General features: G+C 54.8%; 2 protein-coding genes across 2 annotated transcripts; one reads left to right on the top strand and one right to left on the bottom strand.

The window, feature by feature from the left end:
• Positions 1 to 1827: 1827 nt before the first annotated feature.
• On the top strand, positions 1828 to 15395 carry ARHGAP4 (Rho GTPase activating protein 4). The gene is given in 21 exon segments (XM_049766969.1): positions 1828 to 1894; positions 4173 to 4377; positions 4460 to 4622; positions 4713 to 4775; positions 4915 to 5138; positions 5258 to 5432; positions 5511 to 5732; positions 11728 to 11829; positions 11906 to 12097; positions 12174 to 12258; positions 12347 to 12374; positions 12522 to 12624; positions 12931 to 12991; positions 13058 to 13135; positions 13209 to 13343; positions 13422 to 13527; positions 13614 to 13844; positions 13933 to 14006; positions 14088 to 14451; positions 14541 to 14598; positions 15090 to 15395. Coding segments are annotated over 21 exon segments (2961 nt in total). The 3' UTR covers positions 15315 to 15395.
• Positions 15396 to 15669: 274 nt separating this feature from the next.
• On the bottom strand, positions 15670 to 17381 carry AVPR2 (arginine vasopressin receptor 2). Its single transcript, XM_049766967.1, has 4 exons — positions 17330 to 17381; positions 16961 to 17155; positions 15962 to 16840; positions 15670 to 15875 (listed from the first exon to the last, which is right to left on the bottom strand). The coding sequence occupies exons 1-4, from the start codon at positions 17379 to 17381 to the stop codon at positions 15670 to 15672; spliced, it is 1332 nt and encodes a 443-aa protein (XP_049622924.1).
• Positions 17382 to 20217: the final 2836 nt, after the last annotated feature.

The following is a 20217-nucleotide window of genomic DNA, read 5'->3' as shown; positions in this document are numbered from 1 at the left end:
CCGAGAGACAGCCCGGAGGCTGAGCCTTGCACGGTGGGGGTAGCTCAGCTTTCATCTCTGCAGCCCCAGTTTGGGAAGCCGTGCTTGGAGGAAGACAAATGAGGCCTCACCGCTCCCAGCTCATTGCCTCGGCTCTTTTTTTGACACGGATACTTGTCCCAGTCGCACCCTCTATCTCCCCCTGGTCCTTGATCCTTGGAGCTGGCCTGACCACCTGCGCCTTGCCAGGGTCCGCATTCCCGGGTGGACCTTCACTGGGTCTAGAGAGGTCTTGCAGGTGTGAGCACTACCTCCTGCCTCCTGTTGTTGCCGTCTGGGGAGGGGACGATGGGGCTGGACAAGCACTTAGAAGACCTTAACCAAACTTAAGCTAATATTCATGTACATGGAAATTAAAAAATACTATGCCTCTAATGTTAAAGGAGTTACGTAAGTTTGATGGCTTTAGATTGCCTTGTGTGCTGTTAAGAAATATTATAATGTGCCACAATCTGGGGACTCGAGGGACAAAATAATCGCACATGGATTCTGTTTTATTTTATCTTAACGTTCTTTGGCTGAAAGTTCAAAGTTAAGATATCAGCAAGGGGATTTCTTCAGAATTATGTTATGGGTGATTGTCCTTCCACTGTAACTTTACCTTGTCCTCTTTCTTTGCATCTTTTGTTCTCATAATTCAAAATAAAAATTAAAAAAAAAAGAAGACCTTAACCAGCCAACAAGCAGCCTCAGCAGGGGCTGTATAGGCAGTTTTTTCTGAAGTCAAAAAATCCCAGGAGCCTTAAAAATTTCAGGCATGAGGAATTTGGGGTGATTAGTTTGCCCTTGGTAGAGGGTTAGGTCCCCTGGATGTGTGGCTTTTTACAGGAGGTCCTGTAGGTCAAGATGTGGGGTTGCAGGAGCCGGAAGCTGAGGGCAGCATGTTATCTCTGGGCAAGAGAGTTGAAAGGCAGGAAGTACGTGCAGAGCCTCCTGCTTCGGGTCCTCTGGGCTCAGATCTTATAGGGCCAGGCACAGCCACTCCCTACACTGGCGCGCCTATGCCCTAGATTAGAACCATGCAGTGGTAAACTGAGGGTCCTTGGCTGTACGCCAGGGTTTTCCTTCCACCGTCTCCTCCTGCCTTCCCTACTTCCTGGGGAGAAGCTGGGGCAAGGGATGTGCAAAACTGGGGAGCAGGGCAGGGCAGGTGCAGGCTGCAAGGGAAGGGGGGGGGCAAGAGTTCCGGCAGCAGGAAGTGGTAACGGTTCATGGGGAAATGAGGCCTGTTCCTCCCAGAGGACTGAGGCAGAAGGGGAACCTTGGTTCTCCCCTCCCCCTGGGCCTGGCAAAATGGACTGTGGTTCTGGGCTCGGGGCTTAACTTCAGGCTTGTTTGGGGAGGTCTGGGACCCATCTGGAAGGGTGCAGCGCGGACCTGCAGATGTCCTGGCGACACAGTGTGCTCCTGGCTAGTCCAAAGGATGGTTGTGAAGGCCCTATGTGTCCCCTCCCCCCATTCCGTCCAGGGCAGAGGGTGCCAGCGCCTTGGGGTGCTCACTGTAGCCCTAGCTCTCTGGCCACCCCACCTTGGACCTAAGAGGCAGGTCAGGTGTGTACCAAGGTCCATCGCGAGGGGGCGGTAAGACCCAGCCCAGGGGACCCCTGCCCAGCCCAGGGGGAGAGGCTGTCCTGGCAGCTCCGCCCCATCCCGGTTTGTGCTGGGCTGGAGTGGGGCGGGGCCCACGGGGTGCTAGAGGCTGTGCCCCAGGTCTCCGTGTCCCAGCGGCTCAGTGGCTCAGGGCCGCGTGGGAGTAGTGGGGCTCGACGGTGCGGCTGCCTGGCCACCATGGCCACGCACGGGAAGCTGCGTCGGGAGAGGGGCCCGCAGGCTGAGTATGAGACGCAAATCAAAGGTGAGGGGGCACTGAGGGGTGCCAGGAGCACTAGCCCCTAGGCTGGCCCCGAGCTCACTCCCCTCCCCTTCCTATCTCCCCACATCCCTCCTTCATGCTGTATTTCACCCCATCACAAGGGGTTGGAATGCTGGGAGTAGGGCTGGGTTCATAGAGCTGAGTCCCAGGTGGGGAGACTGTGATGCTTCGCCCAGCTCCATCCCTCTGCTGTCTGGGGCTCAATCTGGGCCTGCTGGTCGCTACTTCTCTGGCTACCGCCTCAGTCCTTTTACCGCTCTCAGTGGGCGGACCCTGGGGCACCCCTTCTGCAATCTGTGGAAACTGGAACTGAGGGACTCCAGGGCTCCTGGGGACAGATGTAGGCCCCAGCTCACCAGTGGGGGTGGGGGGATAGGCAGCGCCAGCACCTTCTACATCACCTGAGCTGAGATGCACTTGTAAGACCTCATCAGTGCCCTTGCTGTCATTTGTTGCAATGAGGTAATGACTCCTTCCTTTTCTCCACAATGGTCTAAGGCCAAAGGACTTGGCAGCAACCTCACCCAGCGATCCCAGTCACTGGTTTCATTGGCACCAGAAACTAGTCTGGGAGCCCCATTGTCTCCGGGGAAGGTGCTTCCTTGCATGTGGTTGGCCCAGGTTCGATCCCTGACCCCCCATAGGGTCCCCCAAGCATCACCAGAATGATCCCTGAGTGTAGAGCCAAAGTCAGCCCTGAGCACCGCTGGTTGTGGCCCCCAAACTCAACCAAAAATGCCTGCACTATGGTTTAGCTTTGGCGTGTATTCTCCTCCCCACAAGGGACTTCCTACTCTGCCGCAGCCCATTCTAAAAGGTCAGCAGGGCTGTGGGGTTGGGAGCCATCTTTGCTGTATGTCGGTCACTGGAGCCCAGATAGCTGCCAGCTCCAGTGGGCAGACAGTCGTCAGCCATGGTGCTTGGGGAAGAGGGTGCTAAGCACCAAGTTTGGGAGTGAGGTCAGGGAAGAGGTTGGTGATATGTGTACCATATAGGCTTGAGACCAGGAGGTGAGGGAACTGTTACTAGCAAAAATTACAAGTGTCCAGTGCACATGTGTACATCCTGACCTGGAGGGCATGACTTCTAGTCATCTTTCGCTGATGCCTCTGAAGACTCAGACACACAGTACTCCTGCCTAGCCATCAGGGCACAGGAAATGGGCCAGGCAGCTTGCACCTCACCAATGAAGTAGAATTGACTTTTGTTTTTTGGATTTTGGTTTTAGGGCCACACCCAGCAATGCTCAGGGCTGACTCCTAGCTCTGCACTCAGGGTTCACTCCCTATGGAATGTCGGGGATTGAACCCAGGTTTGCTGCGTGTAAGGCAACAGCCCTACCCGCTGTCCTATCATCTTCCAAATTGGTATTTGTTTACAACACTAGCCCTTGCCTGGCCCTGGGCTTGATTCCCAGCACTTCCTAGTATAATCCCCTAACAACAATTAGGCTTGTCCCTGATTAGGCTATATGACTTCACCCACCAGGAGAGCCTTGGCTGCCTGGGCTCTGCCTCACTCTGTGCTTTCTTTGTCGGGAACCCCACAGCTGTTGACACATACTTCCAGTCCCTTTAGCCCAGCCTGAGCTCAGGACTGCCTGCCACAATGAGGTCCAGGGGCTGTACCCCAAAGAGAGGGCTTTTCAGCAGGTGGTTGGGTTGCTCAAGCACATTGTCCTGGCCCATTGCTTTCAGGCCATCTGAGGAAAGGAGTGTTGCCCAATGAAGCCTGTCTATGATAAGACACCCAAAGCAGTGCAGTGGGGCCTAGGGTGTGTCTCTGTTGGAAGTCTGGGGCTGGCTGGGTGATGGGGACTGAGACGAGCACAAAACAGGCTCAGCTATTGTGGTACTGAGGAGGCACTGGGCCTCCCTAATGAGATAGAGCAGCTTGTCACCTTAGCTTTGGTTCTTGCTGATTTCCAGGATCCTATCCTGTCTGGTGTGGTTCCTGAGCCTGAGAAGCAGGAAGTGGCCAGGAAATGAGCTAGGGGCTTCCCAGGACCCAAGGTCCTGTTCCACCCCATCCCAGATCAGCCATGGTGCCACATGTCTGGGCCCTGTCCCGGAAGGCCTTGCCACTCCTCTTCTGCTAGTTGGGCCCGGCAGGATCTCTTGGGCATAAACTCAGTGGAGTCAGCCTCATCCTTCCTAGGGCAGCCACGCCCTCTCCATTGGGGTGAGGACCAGTGCTCGGACCTGTCTGCCTGCCCACCTGGTGCCCCATGGCCCAATCTGAGCACCAGGTGTCTCTACAGAGATGCGCGGCCAGCTGAGTGAGCAGCTACGCTGCCTGGAGCTGCAGGGTGAATTGCGGCGGGACCTGCTTCAGGAGCTGGCAGAGTTCATGCGTCGCCGTGCAGACGTGGAGCTCGAGTACTCCAGGGGCCTGGAGCGCCTGGCCGAACGCTTTTCAGGCCGCAGCGCCCGCCTGGGCAGCAGCAAAGAACAACAGATTTTCCGGTAGGTAGAGGCTGGCAAGGAGGCTGGGCTGGCTGTGGTGCCAGCCCCCCCCCCCCCAATCTAAAAGCCTTTGTGTCCCCAGGAAGGAGCCATCACTCCTGTCACCCTTGCACTGCTGGGCCGTGTTGCTGCAGCAGACACGACAACAGAGCCGTGAGAGCGCCGCCCTGAGCGAGGTGCTGGCCGGTTCCCTGGCCCAGCGCCTGAGTCATATTGCAGACGATGTCAGCCGCCTAGTTCGGAAGGTGAGGCCTAGGACCCGGGGCTCTGGTGCGGTCTGTGCAGAGGGACTGGCTGGAGCCTGAGCCAGTCTGAGGCTCACTTCTCCCTGCCAGAGTAAGGATCTGGAGCAGCAACTACAGGAGGAGCTGCTGGAGGTGGTGTCGGAGCTGCAGACGGTGAGGGCAGACACTGGGGGAGCCAGCACTGCTGCCTCTGGGGTCTGGGTTCAGTGCTTCTATGAACAGAGGTATGAGAGGGAGGCTGTTCACAGTGCCTCGACCCTTGGACAAATCACCTGGCCTTGTCCCCCTGCAGGCCAAGAAGACGTACCACGCATACCACACTGAAAGCCTGAGCGCCGAGGCCAAGCTCCGTGAAGCTGAGAGGCAGGAGGAGAAGCGGGCAGGCCGGACAGTGACTACTACCACCACAGATGCAGGACCTGTCCGCAAGGGCTCTCTCAAGAAGTGTGGGCGGCTGGTGGAGAAGGTGATGTGACCTGTGCCCCTGGTTCTCTGGGCTGTTTGCTGCTGTTGGCTTTAGTACCGACGTGAGGAGGCCTCACGATGTGCCCTCCTTGCTGGGAGAGAGTGGGAAGTGAAGGTGGGCAGGAAGATACAGTCTAGGTGTATCCACATGAGGTGGGGCGGGGTTCCAATGAGGCAGCCCAGTTGGTGAATCCATGTACTTGTGTGGCTGAGCAGCGTCAAGCCAAGTTCTTAGAGTACAAGCTCAAGTGCACAAAGGCACGGAATGAATACCTGCTCAACCTGGCCAGTGTCAATGCTGCCATCAGCAACTACTACCTCCATGATGCCTTGGACCTCATAGATGTGAGTGCCAGCAAGACAGGTGGGTGGGCCGCGACCCTACCCTGGGCCTGCCTGAGCCTTCCCTTCGCTTCCCTGCAGTGCTGTGACACAGGCTTCCACTTGGCCCTGGGCCAGGTGCTTCGGAGCTACACAGCTGCTGAGAGCCGCACCCAGTCCTCCCAGATGGAGGGTCTGGGCAGCCTGGATGAGGCCGTGGATGCCCTGGATCCACTGGGAGATAAGGCCAAAGTGCTGGAGGTACACGCAATGGCCTTCTGTCTGCCACCACGCTTTGACTACCACCCCCATGAGGGAGATGAGGTGAGGGTCAACCTACTAAGGCTGGACCATTCCAGTCTGCCTGAGTGGGAGGCAGATATATTGCATGCTGGCACAGAGTAGAAACCACTAGAGGTTCCTTCCTGACATTGGAGGCTTCATACTTCTGCAGCTCTGCCCAGACAAATGCAGCCCAAATGATGCCAATGATTAAAGGAGCAGGAGGCTGTGATTGTCAGCACACCCTACCCACTGCTTTAAGTGTTCTAGGTATTTCTGGGGGTGCACACTGTGATGAATGTGTCCTGGCACCATTCTGCTGGCTTCTGAGCTGGACTTAGTTTTGAGTTTAGGTTGGGATTTGGAGGCCACATTGACAATGCTCAGAGATTATGCCCAGCTCAATACTTAGGGATCTCTTCCTATAGTGTTCAGAGGAATCAAGTGGTACTGGGGGTAGAATTTGGGGCTCCCTTATGCAGAGCCAGCATTCCAGCCCTTTGTTCCCTCTCTCTGGTACAGAGCTGCTTTTCCTTTTACAGATATGTCACACCAAGGTGGGTGGATGACACATAACTTGCCACTGCTTCTTAATAGGAGCATCCAAACATTCTCTTCCCCCTTCCTAGCCTTCCAGTTGCTCCTTCTCATACTTTCCAGTCAGCTGGTAGCTGCTTGCTGTCTTTCCATGGTGTCTGCCTTCTGTGGACTGATAAAAGCTTGGTCCCACCACCAACTCCTGGTAACAGTGCTGCCCCTCACTTGCTTCTGTCCTATGTTTCCAGCCATCTCAAGTGTCTTCTCTTCTTCAGACTTCTGCCCTGGAGTCCTTAGGAAGCCAACAGACTTTGTAGCATCCCAGGTACCCCTACTATTCTCTTCTGTCCTGGAACCCAGGGCTTGTATCTTCTTTCTGGGTGTATTGTCCTCTTTTGGATAAATATTTCCTCCAAGAACTTTGTGTCTTCATGTGTCTGAAATGTGGGTTCCAGCCTTGCCATTGATTGGTAGTTTTGCTAGGTATCAAATTCATTCTTAAAATGCACTTTCCCTTTCAAATATTAAAGGCATTCTTCTAGGGGCTAGAGAGATAGCATGGAGATAAGGCATTTGCCTTGCATGCAGAAGGACGGTGATTCGAAGCCCGGCATCCCATATGGTCCCCTGAGCCTGCCAGGACTTATTTCTGAGCATAGAGCCAGGAGGAACCCTGAACACTGCTGAATGTGACCCCCAAAAAAGTGTTTCAAATATTCAAAAAGAGGGGGCGGAGAGATAGCACAGAGGTAGGGCATTTGCCTTTCATGCAGAAGGACGGTGGTTCGAATCCCAGCATCCCATATGGTCCTGGGGCCTGCCTGGAGTGATTTCTGAGCCTAGAACCAGGAGTAACCTCTGAGCACCACCGGGTGTGACCCAAAAACCAAAAAAAAAGGCATTCTTCTAGGCTTGTCTGCTTTAGGTATTGCAGATGACAAGTCCAAAGCCATTCTGATTTCGCAACCTTTGTGAATTGTCCATTTTCTTCCTGAAGCTGTTAAAATAGTCTATCCCGGGGCCCGGAGAGATAGCACAGCAGCGTTTGCCTCGCAAGCTGATACAGGACCAAAGGTGGTTGGTTCGAATCCCGGTGTCCCATATGGTCCCTCGTGCCTGCCAGGAGCTAGTTCTGAGCAGACAGCCAGGAGTAACCCCTGAGCACTGCCGGGTGGCCCAAAAACCAAAAAAAAAGTCTATCCCCCATCCCTTTATTGTTATAAATGGCATGCCTTGGGGTTCTTTTTCCTTTGCATATGACCCTACCAGTTTAGAGAATTGTGAGGATTGATGCTTGTATGATTCTTTTTATTTTGGCTTATTTTGTGGTCCATATCTGGCTATACTCAGTGGTTACTCCTAACTCTACACTCAGGAATAACTCCTGGTGGTGCTTGGGGATCATATGGGATACCAGGGTTAGTCATGTATAAGGTACCTTACCCACTATACTATCTCTTTGCCCCTCAGATGTGTGTATGTATGCACATGCATATGTGTGTGAGAGAGAAAGAGAAGCAAGATTTTTCTTAGTTTTTGTGTGACACCTGGCTCTGAACTCAGAAATTACTATTGGTGGTACTTGGGCCACTATATGGGGCATCAGGGATTTAACCTGAAAAATGTAAGGAACTGCATCATCTTCCTAGCCCAAGATATGATTTATTGAGTGAAATCTATTTAGAAAGACATGAAGGGAGAGAGAGGAATAAGTGTTCAAGAGAAAACACAGACTTTTCCATAATGGAAAAATCAGGAAAAGCAAGCTAGCAAAAATATGTGTTCAAGAAATAACATGGGTTATAGAGCAAGTTGTATGTTTCTTTAAAAACAGTTATTTATTATAACACTGTGATTTATCAAGTTGATCTTAATAAAGTTGTTTTTACAAATTATATGTTTAAACACCAGTCCTGCCACCAATGTGACCTTCCCTTTATCAATGTCCCCAATTTCCCATCCACTACCTTAGCCTTCCCCCTTGCAGGCACAAACAGATTTACTTCATATTGTTTGTTATAACACAAAGGCAAAGGAATTATTTGACTTAGATTGACAAGGATCAATTTGAAATAATTGTCCTATCTCTCCATGGTGGTACTGAAGTCAGTGTCTAAGGATTTACTAGGCTGGGGTTGGTGCTAGTTGAGCCTTCTGTATTACTATGTAGGGTCACTGAGCTTTTGAGATTTCTTTTGTTGTTGTTGTTTTGTTGTTTGTTTGTTTGTTTGGGGGCCACACCCACTGACACTCAGCTCAGAAATCGCTCCTGGCTCAGGGAACCATATGGGACACTGGGGATCGAACCCAGTTCCATCCTGAGTCATCCTCATGCAAGGCAAATGCCCTACCACTCCAGCCCAGATTTGGAGATTTCTTTTTTTCTTTTTTTATTAATATCTTTATTTAAACACCTTGTTTACAAATATGATTGTAGTTGGGTTTCACTCATGTAAAGAACACCCCCCTTCACCAGTGCAACATTCCCATCACCAATATTCCAAATGTCCCTCGTCCCCAACCCACCCCCACCTGTACTCAAGGCAGGATTTCCACTTCCCTCATTCATTCACATTGTTATGATAGTTCTCAATGTAGTTATTTCTCGAACTGCACTCATCAATCTTTGTGGTGAGCTTTAGATTTGGAGATTTCTTTTTTTTTGGGGGGGGTCACACCTGGCGGTGCTCAGGGGTTACTCCTGGCTGTCTGCTCAGAAATAGCTCCTGGCAGGCACGGGGTACCATATGGGACACCAGGATTTGAACCAACCACCTTAGGTTCTGGATGGGCTGCTTGCAAGGCAAACACCGCTATGCTATCTCTCCGGGCCCGATTTGGAGATTTCTATAGAACTTTGTCCTCTAAGTTCCTGGGATACTGCTGGTCTGACACTTCTATGAAATTCTGAAGATACTGCATGTTCCAAGATCTATAGATCCAAAACAGATTTTATTTTTTGTTTTTTGGGTCACACCCAGAGGCACTCAGGGGTTACTCCTAGCTTTGCGCTTGGAATTGCTCCTGGCAGCCACGGGGGGACCATATGGGATTCTGGGATTTGAACCACCATCCGTCCTGGATTGGCTGTGTGTAAGGCAAATGCCCTACTGCTGTGCTATCTCTCTGGCCCACCGAAACAGATTTGGTGGCTTGGCAGTTTGATAAGGTTAAGCTGTGAAGCTGGGTTGTTTCTGTCCAGGGTGTTGGGTATGATTTGTTTGATGAATTTCCACCCTTGATGTTCTTTTCTGTCACCTTCAAGAGTGCTTGGGCCTGAGAGAGTGCTCTGAGGGCTGAAGAAGATGCAGTAGGGGCCGGGAAGGTGGCGCTAGAGGTAAGGTGTCTGCCTTACAAGCGCTAGCCAAGGAACGGACCGCGGTTCGATCCCCCGGCGTCCCATATGGTCCCCCCAAGCCAGGGGCGATTTCTGAGCACATAGCCAGGAGTAACCCCTGAGCGTCAAACGGGTGTGGCCAAAAAAAAAAACAAAAACAAAAAAAAGAAGATGCAGTATTCCCAACATAGATCCCCAGCACTGCCAGGAGTAGATCCCCAGTATGCCATGGAGCCTAGTATAATCAGTTCTTGAGAACTGCTGAGCCTGACTCCAAAGGAGAATTTCTAGACCTGGAATATTGGACTTCATAGGCTCTTGTCAGATTCCCACAACTTTTTTCTTTCGTTCCTATCTTCGTACCTCTTCTTATGGTTGGTGCCGGGATCCCCCCCTAGGTGGTGCTCAGGAGCCCCTGCAGTGCTGGGGATTGGGCTTCAGATATGTGCCCCAGAGTTTGAGCTCTCTGGGGCCTGTCTGCTAACTCTTGACCCCAACTCCATCTCTGCCTCTTTGGAAAATTCAGAGATTCCTTCAAGCACCTTTTTCAATCCTGGAGGAACTTGACAAACCTTTCATGTTTTGGTTTCTCTGAGTACTGTTTACTCATCTAATTCTGTTTAAAATAACCAGTGGTGGGGTGGTGGGGTGGTGGGGTGAACTAGAGAGATAATAAGTAGGTAAGAAATTTTCCTGGCACATAACTGACCTAAGTTTGATCTTCTGCACCCCATTTGATCCTCCATAAAATAGCCCTTTGGGGCCAAAAAAATTCGACTCAAAAGTAAATAATACTTTGGGACTGGAAAGGTACGCAAGAACCTGGGGCATATGCTTTGTATGTGGGAGCCCAGAGCATGGCTAGGAGTGACCCCTGAGCACAGAGCAAGGAGTAATCGTATAGCACTATGGGATGTGGTCCCAAACAACAAAAAAATAAGAAATAGCTCCTTTCTCCTATTGGAGATGCAGCACTAGCTACAATGTCTTGGGGGGGGGTTTGGGCCACACCCGGTGGTTCTCAGGGGTTATTCCTGGCTACGCGCTCAGAAATCGCTCCTGGTAGGTATGGGGGAACATATGGGATGCCGGGATTCAAACCACCATTGGTCCAGGGTTGGCCATTTGCAAGGAAAACACCCTACCACTGTGCTATCTCTCCGGCTCCTGCAATGTCTTTTTTTTGAGAAGGGTCATATTTGGCAGTGTTCAGGAGTTATTTCTGGCTCTTGTGCTTATGGAGCCCTTCTGGTGGACTTAGGAGACCCTTTGGGATTCTGGAGATCAAACCCGAGTCAGCCACGTGCAAGGCAAGTGCCCTCCCCACTGTGCTATTACTCTGGCACCAGTAGAATGTTCTTTGTTGCTTTCCTGATACTTCCCTTTGACATGCTATTCACTGCCCACCCGAACTGGACAAGGCTCTAGCCTTTGGGGCTCTCAGACAGAGTTCCCACACCTCAAGGGGGGAAAGAAGGAGCCCTATCCTACAGCCCCATGAGGTCAGTGTGAGTTCAGTCAGGCATTGGTGGCATCTCTGCTCCTCCCCACCTGTGGGGTGGTGGTGTCGGCGGCTCAGGGGATCTTCAAACTCATGGGCCTGGGGAAGGAGGAGACATTTATACTACCCCAATCTTTACTGCTTCCATACTTGTCTCCATGAGCACTCTGCTGTGTGCTCCTCCATGTCTTTCCCCACTCCTCCCTGCTCTTCCACATCTCTGTGCTCCTCTGTGTTCCTCTGCACTCTTCCCCACTCCTTGCTCCATGCTCCTTCATGCTCCTCCCTGCTCCTCTGCACTACTCCTACTGCTGCTGTCTGGGAAGCCCAGACTTGTGATGGCAGGGTCATCCCTGCTACTCTGCCTAATGGGGTTTTTTTTTGGTGATTTCTTTTTCGGTTTTTGGGCCACACCCGGTGGTGCTCAGGGGTTACTCCTGCCTCTGTGCTCAGAAATCGCTCCTGGCAGGCTTGCGAAACCATATATGATGCTGGGGATTGAACCCGGGTCTGTACCAGGTCAGCTGCATGCAGGGCAAATGCCTTACCACTGTGCTATCACTCTAGCCCCAATGCTACTCCACCTTGTGCCCATGCCTGGCAGCAGAGCAGAACTGTGTTCTGGGATGCACACTCAGCACTTCCCACTCTCATCCCCCCAGGTGGCTGAGATCCAGGTGGACATGGAACTACGGGAGGAGATTCTTCCCAGAGCCCAGAATATCCAGAGCCGCCTGGACCGCCAGACTATCGAGACGGAGGAGGTGTGTGGCTGTCTGGGCTGCAATTAGGTGCCCTGCTGCCCCTGCCCACACCCTGACTGGACTATTCCACCCCCAGGTGAACAAGACCCTGAAGGCTACACGACAGGTCCTGCTGGAGGTGGTAGCCTTGGATGACGGGGACACACTTGATTCTGTGCAGGCTTGTCCCTCAACCGAGTCCCTTAAGTCCACCAGTTCAGACCCTGGTGCCCGGCATGTTGGGCGGCGACGGGGCCAGCAGCAGGACACTGAGATCTTCTTCCTGACGGTGGGGCTGTGGGCAGGTGAGTGGGTGGGCAGTGCAGGATAGCCTTGGAGCTGAGTGTGGCTTCCCTGGCCCTCAGAAGCTGCAGCAGTACCTGAGTGGCCGGAGTGTCCTGGCAAAGCTACAGTCGAAGCACGAAATGCTGCAGGAAGCCATTCAGCGAGGTGGGCCCAGCTCAGAACTCCCTATGCCCCACCTGAGTTCCTATCCCCCTGGCCGACCCCACCTGAGTACCCCACTTTCTTTCTGTAGGTGACAAGGCAGAGCAGGATGCCACTTGGTGAGTCCTTCTGGATAGTTCTGTAGGGCTCCCACAGCTGTCCACTCATTCCTTAGTGGCCTCACTTTCCCCCATGCCTGCACTAACTTCCAGCCCTGGCTGCAGTGGGGGCTGGGGGTATTTTTCTTCATATAGTTCATCTTATAGGCCATACTATACCCAGAAAAGGCTCCAGAAGGGTCGTCAGCCCCGCCCCACCTCCCAGTACAACCAGAAACTCTTTGGCGGAGACATGGAGAAGTTCATCCAGGTATTTTCTGGCCTTGTGCTGCGGCTGGAGATGCTACTGGGGACAGAAAACACACTGTTACATGTAGTGATCCAGTGGGCATGGCCATGGGACACAGTACATGGGCAGTGGACAGAGTTCAGCTGTGTTTCATACTCCAGCCATGACTAATTAGCAGTTACCTGGGGCCAGCAGCCACCCAGAACAGCCACAGTCAGAACTGAGTATTGTGGGAGAGAGCAGCCACTCTGCCTGGGGAAGGCATCCCAAAGCCCCAGGAGCTCAGGCCGGGAAGACCAAGTGTGCCCTGTCTGTCTCTGTCTGTAGAGCTCCGGCCAGTCGGTGCCCCTGGTGGTGGAGAGCTGTATTCGCTTCATCAACCTCCATGGTGAGTGGTCCCAGGGCCGGGCAGGCCAGGGCGTGGGAAATCACTTATGCACCTGATTCCCCGCAGGCCTACAGCACGAGGGCATCTTCCGGGTCTCAGGTGCCCAACCCCGGGTCTCCGAGCTGCGTGAAGCCTTCGAGAGAGGTGGGTTATGGGGGAGTTTGTGGGGGGTGGTGGTGGGTGGGCCTGACTGCCCTTCTCGCTGGGTTTCACGCAGGGGAGGACCCGCTGGTGGACAGCTGTACAGTGTCTGACCTGGACTCAGTGGCTGGGACGCTGAAGCTCTACTTCCGGAGCCTGGAGCCTTCGCTCTTTTCCCCAGAGCTCTTCATGGAGCTGCTGGCATGTGCTGGTGAGGCTGGGCCTGGGTGGGGGCCATGGAGCCCCATCCTGTGTCACGACTGCTCATGCTTCTTCTCACACACCACAGAACTAGAGGCTTCTGCGGAGCGTGTGGAGCAGGTGTGCCATCTACTGGGCCGGCTGCCCGGGCCCGTGCAGGTGGTGCTGCGTTACCTCTTCACCTTCCTTAACCAGTGAGTGCCCCCTGCGGGGGCGGGCAGCCAAGGGTGCAGGGGACATAGCACTGGCCCATCCCTGCCTGTGACCTTGTGTATCCCAGCCTGGCCCAGTACAGCGATGAGAACATGATGGACCCCTACAACCTGGCTGTGTGCTTTGGGCCCACACTGCTGCCAGTGCCTGCTGGCCAGGACCCCGTGGCCTTACAGGGACGAGTCAACCAGCTGGTACAGACCCTCATCCTGCAGCCATCACGGGTCTTCCCCGACCCCAGCCTGCTGCCAGGTCCCATCTATGAGAAGTGCATGGCGCCCCCTGCCAGCTGCCTGGGGTATGTGCCGATTCTTGGGTGGGGGGTGCTGGGAGGGAGCTCGGCCCAGGGGCACCCTGCCACTGGTTGGCGCTGCTCTGCTCCTCAGGGACACTGTGCTGGAGGGCCTGGCGGGAGAAAATGAGCTGGAGTTGGAAGGTGGTGCTACAGCCCAGGAGAATGGTGAGAGCCGGGACAGCATCCCCCCCAGCCTGTTCTCATCCCCTGTGTCCAGACACTCCTGTTGGGTCTTCCTCTCTTTAGATATGGAGGGCATCGTGGAGGCAGTGGCCTGCTTTGCCTACACAGGCCGCACGGCCCAGGAGCTGTCATTTCAGCGTGGGGATGTGCTCCGGCTGCACCAGCGTGCCTCAGATGACTGGTGGCGAGGCGAACATGAGGGCACCTGGGGTCTGATTCCACACAAGTACATCACATTGGCTGCTGGGTGTGTGATCTCTCAGCTGCCTTCACCCCCACATGCCTGTGCCCAATCCTTGGAGAAACGACCTTCACTAGAAATACCTGTCTCCCTCCCCAGGGCTGACAAGCAAGCAGTTGGGCTGCAGGCGATGGGGGAGCCACTGGCCAGTCCCGAGGGGCCCCTGGCCATGGACTCCATCCCTCGGTGAGCTGTTGGGGAGTGGGTGCCTTAGGGGCGCACTGCTGGGAGGGAGCATATGTGGCCCAGCTCACCTGCAACCGGGTCTGTTGTAGGCACAAACAGCAGACTTTGACGTCCCCTTCTGCCGAGCGACACATGGAGCTAGACAAGGTGAGACCAGGAATTGTCACCTGGGATGTGGGACACATGCCCTCAGCCTCATGTGTGGTTCTGGAGTGCCAGGTGGCAGGTGGGGTCTCTGCTGTTGGGAGTCTGAGGCAGCTTCAGTGACAGGTGACGGTTTGGTGGGGGCTAGATGGACCAGATGGATGCGAGTCTGAGGGGGAAGATGTGGCCCCAGCAGTGTATCCCCAGGTGAGCTGGCTCCTTTTCTGTACCGATGCCCCCCCCCCTGGAAGAGAGCAGTAGAGCACAATGTGCCCAAGCAGCCCAGGGCCAGGCCTGGGTAGTGCCAGCGTGATGGGGTGAACTGGGTTCCAGCAGTCTGGCGGGGAGTCCCAAAGGCTAGAGTGGGGCTGTGCTGTCAGGCAGGGAGAACAGGAAGAACCTGAGGACATGGGGGCAGTGAGGTGTTCAGAAGTGCCTGGTTAATGCTGGGCATAGACCCTTTGCCCAGCCCCCCTTTCTCTGCTCCTTGCCAGGCCATTGCCCAGACCATGGGCTCTGTGTTTAAGGAGCTCCTGGACAAGACTGTCCGCCAGGGCCTGGGACCTAGTGATGGCCCCAGTGCTGGAACCCGCAGCCCGAAAGTTCCTGCCTGTCACCGGCACACCAAGAGCTTAGGCTTCTTGCGGAGCCCTGGGGCACCGGCCTTGCCCTCCGAATCACATCCTCAGGGCTTGGACCCCATGCTCAAGCCACACTGAGCCCCCCCTGCTGCTTCCTCCCCCCACATCCCTTTTGCTGGCCATCCATGTGGAGCCATTCATAAAGACCCATGACTTGAACCCCAACTGGTTCTCTGTCTCGGGGGGCTGGGCATAGGAACAGGGTATTCCACTCAAGGGCTTGGGAGGCTGGAATGACCTGCACTGAGGAGAACCTGGCTCACTGATGAAGGCACTGAAACTTTTATTGGGGAATGTGAGAAGGTACAAGAGGATGCCTAGCCCCATGCTTTCCCTTTCTGGGCCCTCACCGCACCCCCACACCCTGCAGTCATCTCTGAGGCCCAGACACCTGTTGGCCTCCGGGTTATCTCAGCTTGACTTGGGAGTGGGCTCAAGGGGAAGCGTCCTTGGCCAGGAAGGAGCTGGCAGTGGTGCACGACTCCTCCTGGGGCCCCAGGCTTGGCAGGGCATGTCTTGGGGTGCAGCACAACAGGCGTCGGAGCTCAGAGGAGACACTGCTGCTGAAGAAGGCATAGATCCAGGGGTTGGTGCAGCTGTTGAGGCTGGCCAGCAGCATAAGCAGCACAAACAGGGGTCCTGTGGGTGGGGGTATTCCATGCTGGGACGCTTGTGCTGATCAGGTGTGGCCCACCCCTAGCTTGCCCCAGCCCAGTGGCACCCACCTTCCCGTGGAGCGTTAGGATCCCACGCTGCCCATAGCTGCACAAGGAAGAAGGGGGCCCAGCACAGCACATAGACGATCACTATCACCAGCGTCATCCTTACTGTCTTGGCCACAGCTGCCGATACCCGTGTCCCCTCACGGCCAGCGCCCTGCCCACTCCCCCCACGTTGTGCCCCTGCCCCGTGGGCCGGCCCTGGTAGCAAGCTGGTATGGATTTCCTGGAAGATGAGCACCTGGCAGACAGCGATGCCCAGTGCAGGGGCCACAAACACCATCAGGGCAATCCAGGTAACATAGGCGCGGAGACCCCAGGGCTCAGCAAAGCGGGCCCAGCAGTCAAAGACTCCACTGTTGTCACCCACGTCACGCTGTGCGAAGATGAAGAGCTGTGGGACACTGAGCAGCAGTGACAAGGCCCAGGCCAGCAGCACCGGCCGGTTCCAATGAGGACCACCACCCTGGCGATAGGCCAGCATGGGCCGGCAGATGGCACGGTGGCGGTCCACTGTCATGGCCAGGATCATGTAGGATGAGGCGTACATGCCAACCATCTGCAGGTACTTGATGGCCCGGCACAGGGCATCGGGCCCCAGGAAGCGGTCGGTGGCATCCCAGGCCAGCTGGGGCAGCACTTGGAACAGGGCCACTACTAGGTCGGCCAGGCACAAATGGCAGATGAAGACGTGCATGGGCGCCCAGCGGCCCCGCCGGCCCCGCCGCACCAGGGCCCCTAGCACCAGCCCATTACTCAGCGCCACCACCACAAAGACCGTGGCGAGCAGAGCCACCTCTGCCCGGGCCAGCAGCGGGTCCCTGTCATCCGGCAACTCTGTGCTGTTATTGCCAGGGGCACTCAGTGAGAAGGGTCCTGGCATGGCTGGACAGGCGTGGGAGAGAGGAGTTAGGGAGCAAACTCTTCAGACCCTCCCTCAACCCCATCCCAGGGACCCCTAACGAGGGTGGGAGCTGCTGTGTGGGGCCCATGGGCCACCCTTACCGGAGGTCGTGGACGCCATGGGCACGGTGCGGCAAGGCCTGTATCCCAAGCGAGCAGCTGCGGGAGACAGGGTGAGCTCAGCCTGCTGTCCAGGTGCGCGCGTGCGCAGGGCCAGCCGTGCGTGCAGCTGCATCGGGGCATGTGCCCGTGTGTGCCAGCTGAAGGGGGCCGGGGGTGTACCCCAGCCTGATGGAGCTTGGAACAGAGCCACGGCCGTGTCCGGCTACAGCAGGCCGGCAGTTTCCTCGGTCCACCTCCTCTCTGCACCCAGGACTGCGTGAGACCTGGCAGTGCATATCTCACTGCACATCTGCATTCCCTGCCCCAGCAGCCCAGATAGTAAGCTGAGGGTTGGCCCTGGCCCCTTACCTGGTGGGGCTCCGGGGCTCCTGGGCAGCGGGCAGCGGCGGGCGCTCTCCATCCCGCCCAGCGGCCTCGGGGAGTGACCTGCCGCAGAACTTCCCTCCCCTCCCGCCTGTGGCACGGGGAAGTGGCCGCAAGTTCCTGCCACTTTCCTGGCTGCCCTCCCACCTTGGCTGCTGCCCTCGCTTGTGCCCCTCAGGTACGCCCCTCACTGCCTGGACAAAGGGGCTCTTCTAGCTCAGCAGCTCTGTTCCAGCAGGGGGAAACTGAGGCCAGCACAGGGCAGGGTGGGGGCCAGGAAGGAGGAGGCCCAGTTCTTCCCCTCCTCACTTAGGGTTACTGGAGATGAAGGCCAGGAAGGGAGGTGGTGGGGACAGGCCACTTCCTCCCTCGGGCCTAGGCTACCTCCACCCTCTTCCTCCACTGCTCTACCTGCCCCCGCAGCCTTCCCCACACTCCTTCCCCTCACTCCTGCTCCTTAGCCCAGTGCGTGGCCCAGCTGCTTGCAGTATTCCCACCCCTGCCACTTTTCCCCTACCCTCTCCCACACACACAGGCAGTCCCAGCTCTGCAACTGGGTCCCTAGCCCAGGGGCCTGTGGCCCGCTGGGGCCCTGCTGTGGCTTGGAATGGCTGTTTCTTCCTGTTTGTCCGTCCTCTGTGCTGACCCGCTAGGCAAGAGACCAAAACAGCCTCCCACTGACCAGGCCCAGGGTCAGCCAAGGCCAAGGTCTCGGCTCCGGGCCCCTCCGACTGCCAGCATCCCTGCCCCCCTCTCTGTGCCTTCCAGGGCCTGCTGCATCCATTCCCCATACCCTTTAGTCCAGCCCCAGGACCACCCCACTATGGGCAGTGCAGCGCTTAGCTCCTGCTCCAAGTTCTGTTCCACAGAAGGTTCCAGAACAGGTTATTCAAGGGAAAACTGGGAGCCACTGTGGAACAATCAATTTAACATGGTGGGCTCTCTGGGGTTCTCCTAGAGAATGGGGTCCAGAGGCCTGGGGTCTGGAACAATGGAGAAACCACAAGGTTCACTGGGATCCCACAGACTCACTCCTCATAGCTTCCCTCCCAACATTAAGGCTTTAGCTCTTCAGTTCAGATAGACCCATCTTATCCTCTTTTTGGGGGAAGTGTTCTAGTGTTCTGGGGACCTCACAGTGCGGGCTGGCACACAGTTGACCCTTTGGGGTCCATTCTCTGGCCCATGCCTTTAAATTAAAGTATAATTTCTGCGCCACCAACAGTGTGCTGCAAACAGTGTGCTGAGGCAGGCATGGACAAGCCACTGCCCAGCCAGGAATGCTGGTTGTGAGCCCTTTCATGTCCCTGTCACTCCTGCCACTCAGGGGGTGACCACCATTGTTCACAGGACACTGGTTTATTTAGGTGGCACGAGAGGACAAGGCTGAGGTGCTGGGATGTTTCAGGCAGAGGTTTTCTAGTGCATTTCGGCATGTCCACTGCAGGTGTCCAGTGCGTGTCCTTCATTGTTGTCATGACCAGCTGTTCAGTTCCAGCTTTTACCTGGAAGGGTTTTAGCATTATTCATTTGGAACAGTGTTTGTTTCCTTATAATACATTTTTGGATACAAGGTTTTCACACACTTTAAAATGGGGGGTGGGCAGAGCGATAGCACAGCGGTAAGGCGTTTGCCTTGCACTTGCTCCACACTGGACGGATGGTGGTTAAAATCCCAGCATCCCGTATGGTCCCCTTAGCCTGCCAGGAGTAACCCCTGAGTGCCACCGGGTGTGACCAAAAAAAAATATTAGAGAGGGGATCAGAACATGGAATCACAGAAACAAATGTCTTATGAAAAACTGCGCAAGTCAGTGAAGTGCTCAAATAAAATAATAAAATAATTTTTTCATGTGGGATCACACCCAGCATTGCTGGGTGTTGACTATTTTAGCTTGTTGCTCTAGTTGGTGTTTGGGGGATCTCGTGATATCGAGCAAACAGACCTCCTGCATGCAAAGCATGTTCTTAGCTCACTGAGTTCTCTGCATGCACCACAGATCAGTTTTATGTGGGAGGTCACTACCAGTTGTGCTCAGAACTTCCTCCTTGGGGCTAGAGTGATAGTACAGCGGTAGGGTATTTGCCTTGCATGCAGACGACCTGGGACAGACCCAGATTCAACTCCTGGCATCCCATATGGTCCCCCATGCCTGCCAGGAGCAATTTCTGAGCACAGAGCCAGGAGTAACTCCTGAGCAACACTGGGTGTGGCTCCAAAACAAACCAAAAAAAAAGAACTTCTACTTGGTGCTGTGCTTAGGGATCACTCCTGGCAGTGCTCAGGGATCATACGTGGTGCCAGGGATCAAAACCAGGTTGGCTGCATGCCAGGCAAGTGCTGTCATTGTATTAATTCTCTCTCACACAAATACATGTACAAATATCTTCTCCACTTGTGTGGCTTTTCCTTTTACTAGCAGTTTTCAATATTAATGAAGTCTAATTGAATCCACTTCTTTCTTGTCTAACTCATTTTGGTTTATGTCTGTATATGTGTATGTGTGTGTGTTGGATCTGTGTCTTTGCCAAATCCAGTCAGAAAGATATTCTGTTAGTATTTTTCCAGATGGTCCAAATTCCTTTTCTTTCCTTCCTTGCCTTCCCTCCTTCCATTCATTTGTTTCTCCTCTCTCCCTCCATCCCTCCCCCCTCTCCCCCTCCGTGCTTCCTTCCTTTCTTCATTTCTTCCTCCCTCCCACCCTCCTTCAATTCCCACACCAAGTGGTGTTCAGCAGCTACTCCTGGCTCAGTGCTTGGAGGTACTCCCCCACAAGGTCTCTGGCATTTGAGCAAACAGAGCCTGTGCTCAGCTGATGAGGCATCTCTCTGGCCATCACACATTTTACTGCAATGCTCACTGAGATCACCAT

Source organism: Suncus etruscus, chromosome X, assembly GCF_024139225.1.
Source record: "Suncus etruscus isolate mSunEtr1 chromosome X, mSunEtr1.pri.cur, whole genome shotgun sequence".
Lineage (NCBI taxonomy): Eukaryota > Metazoa > Chordata > Mammalia > Eulipotyphla > Soricidae > Suncus > Suncus etruscus.
The sequence above is the reverse complement of the archived record's forward strand: the minus strand, read 5'-3'. Positions and strand labels throughout refer to the sequence as shown.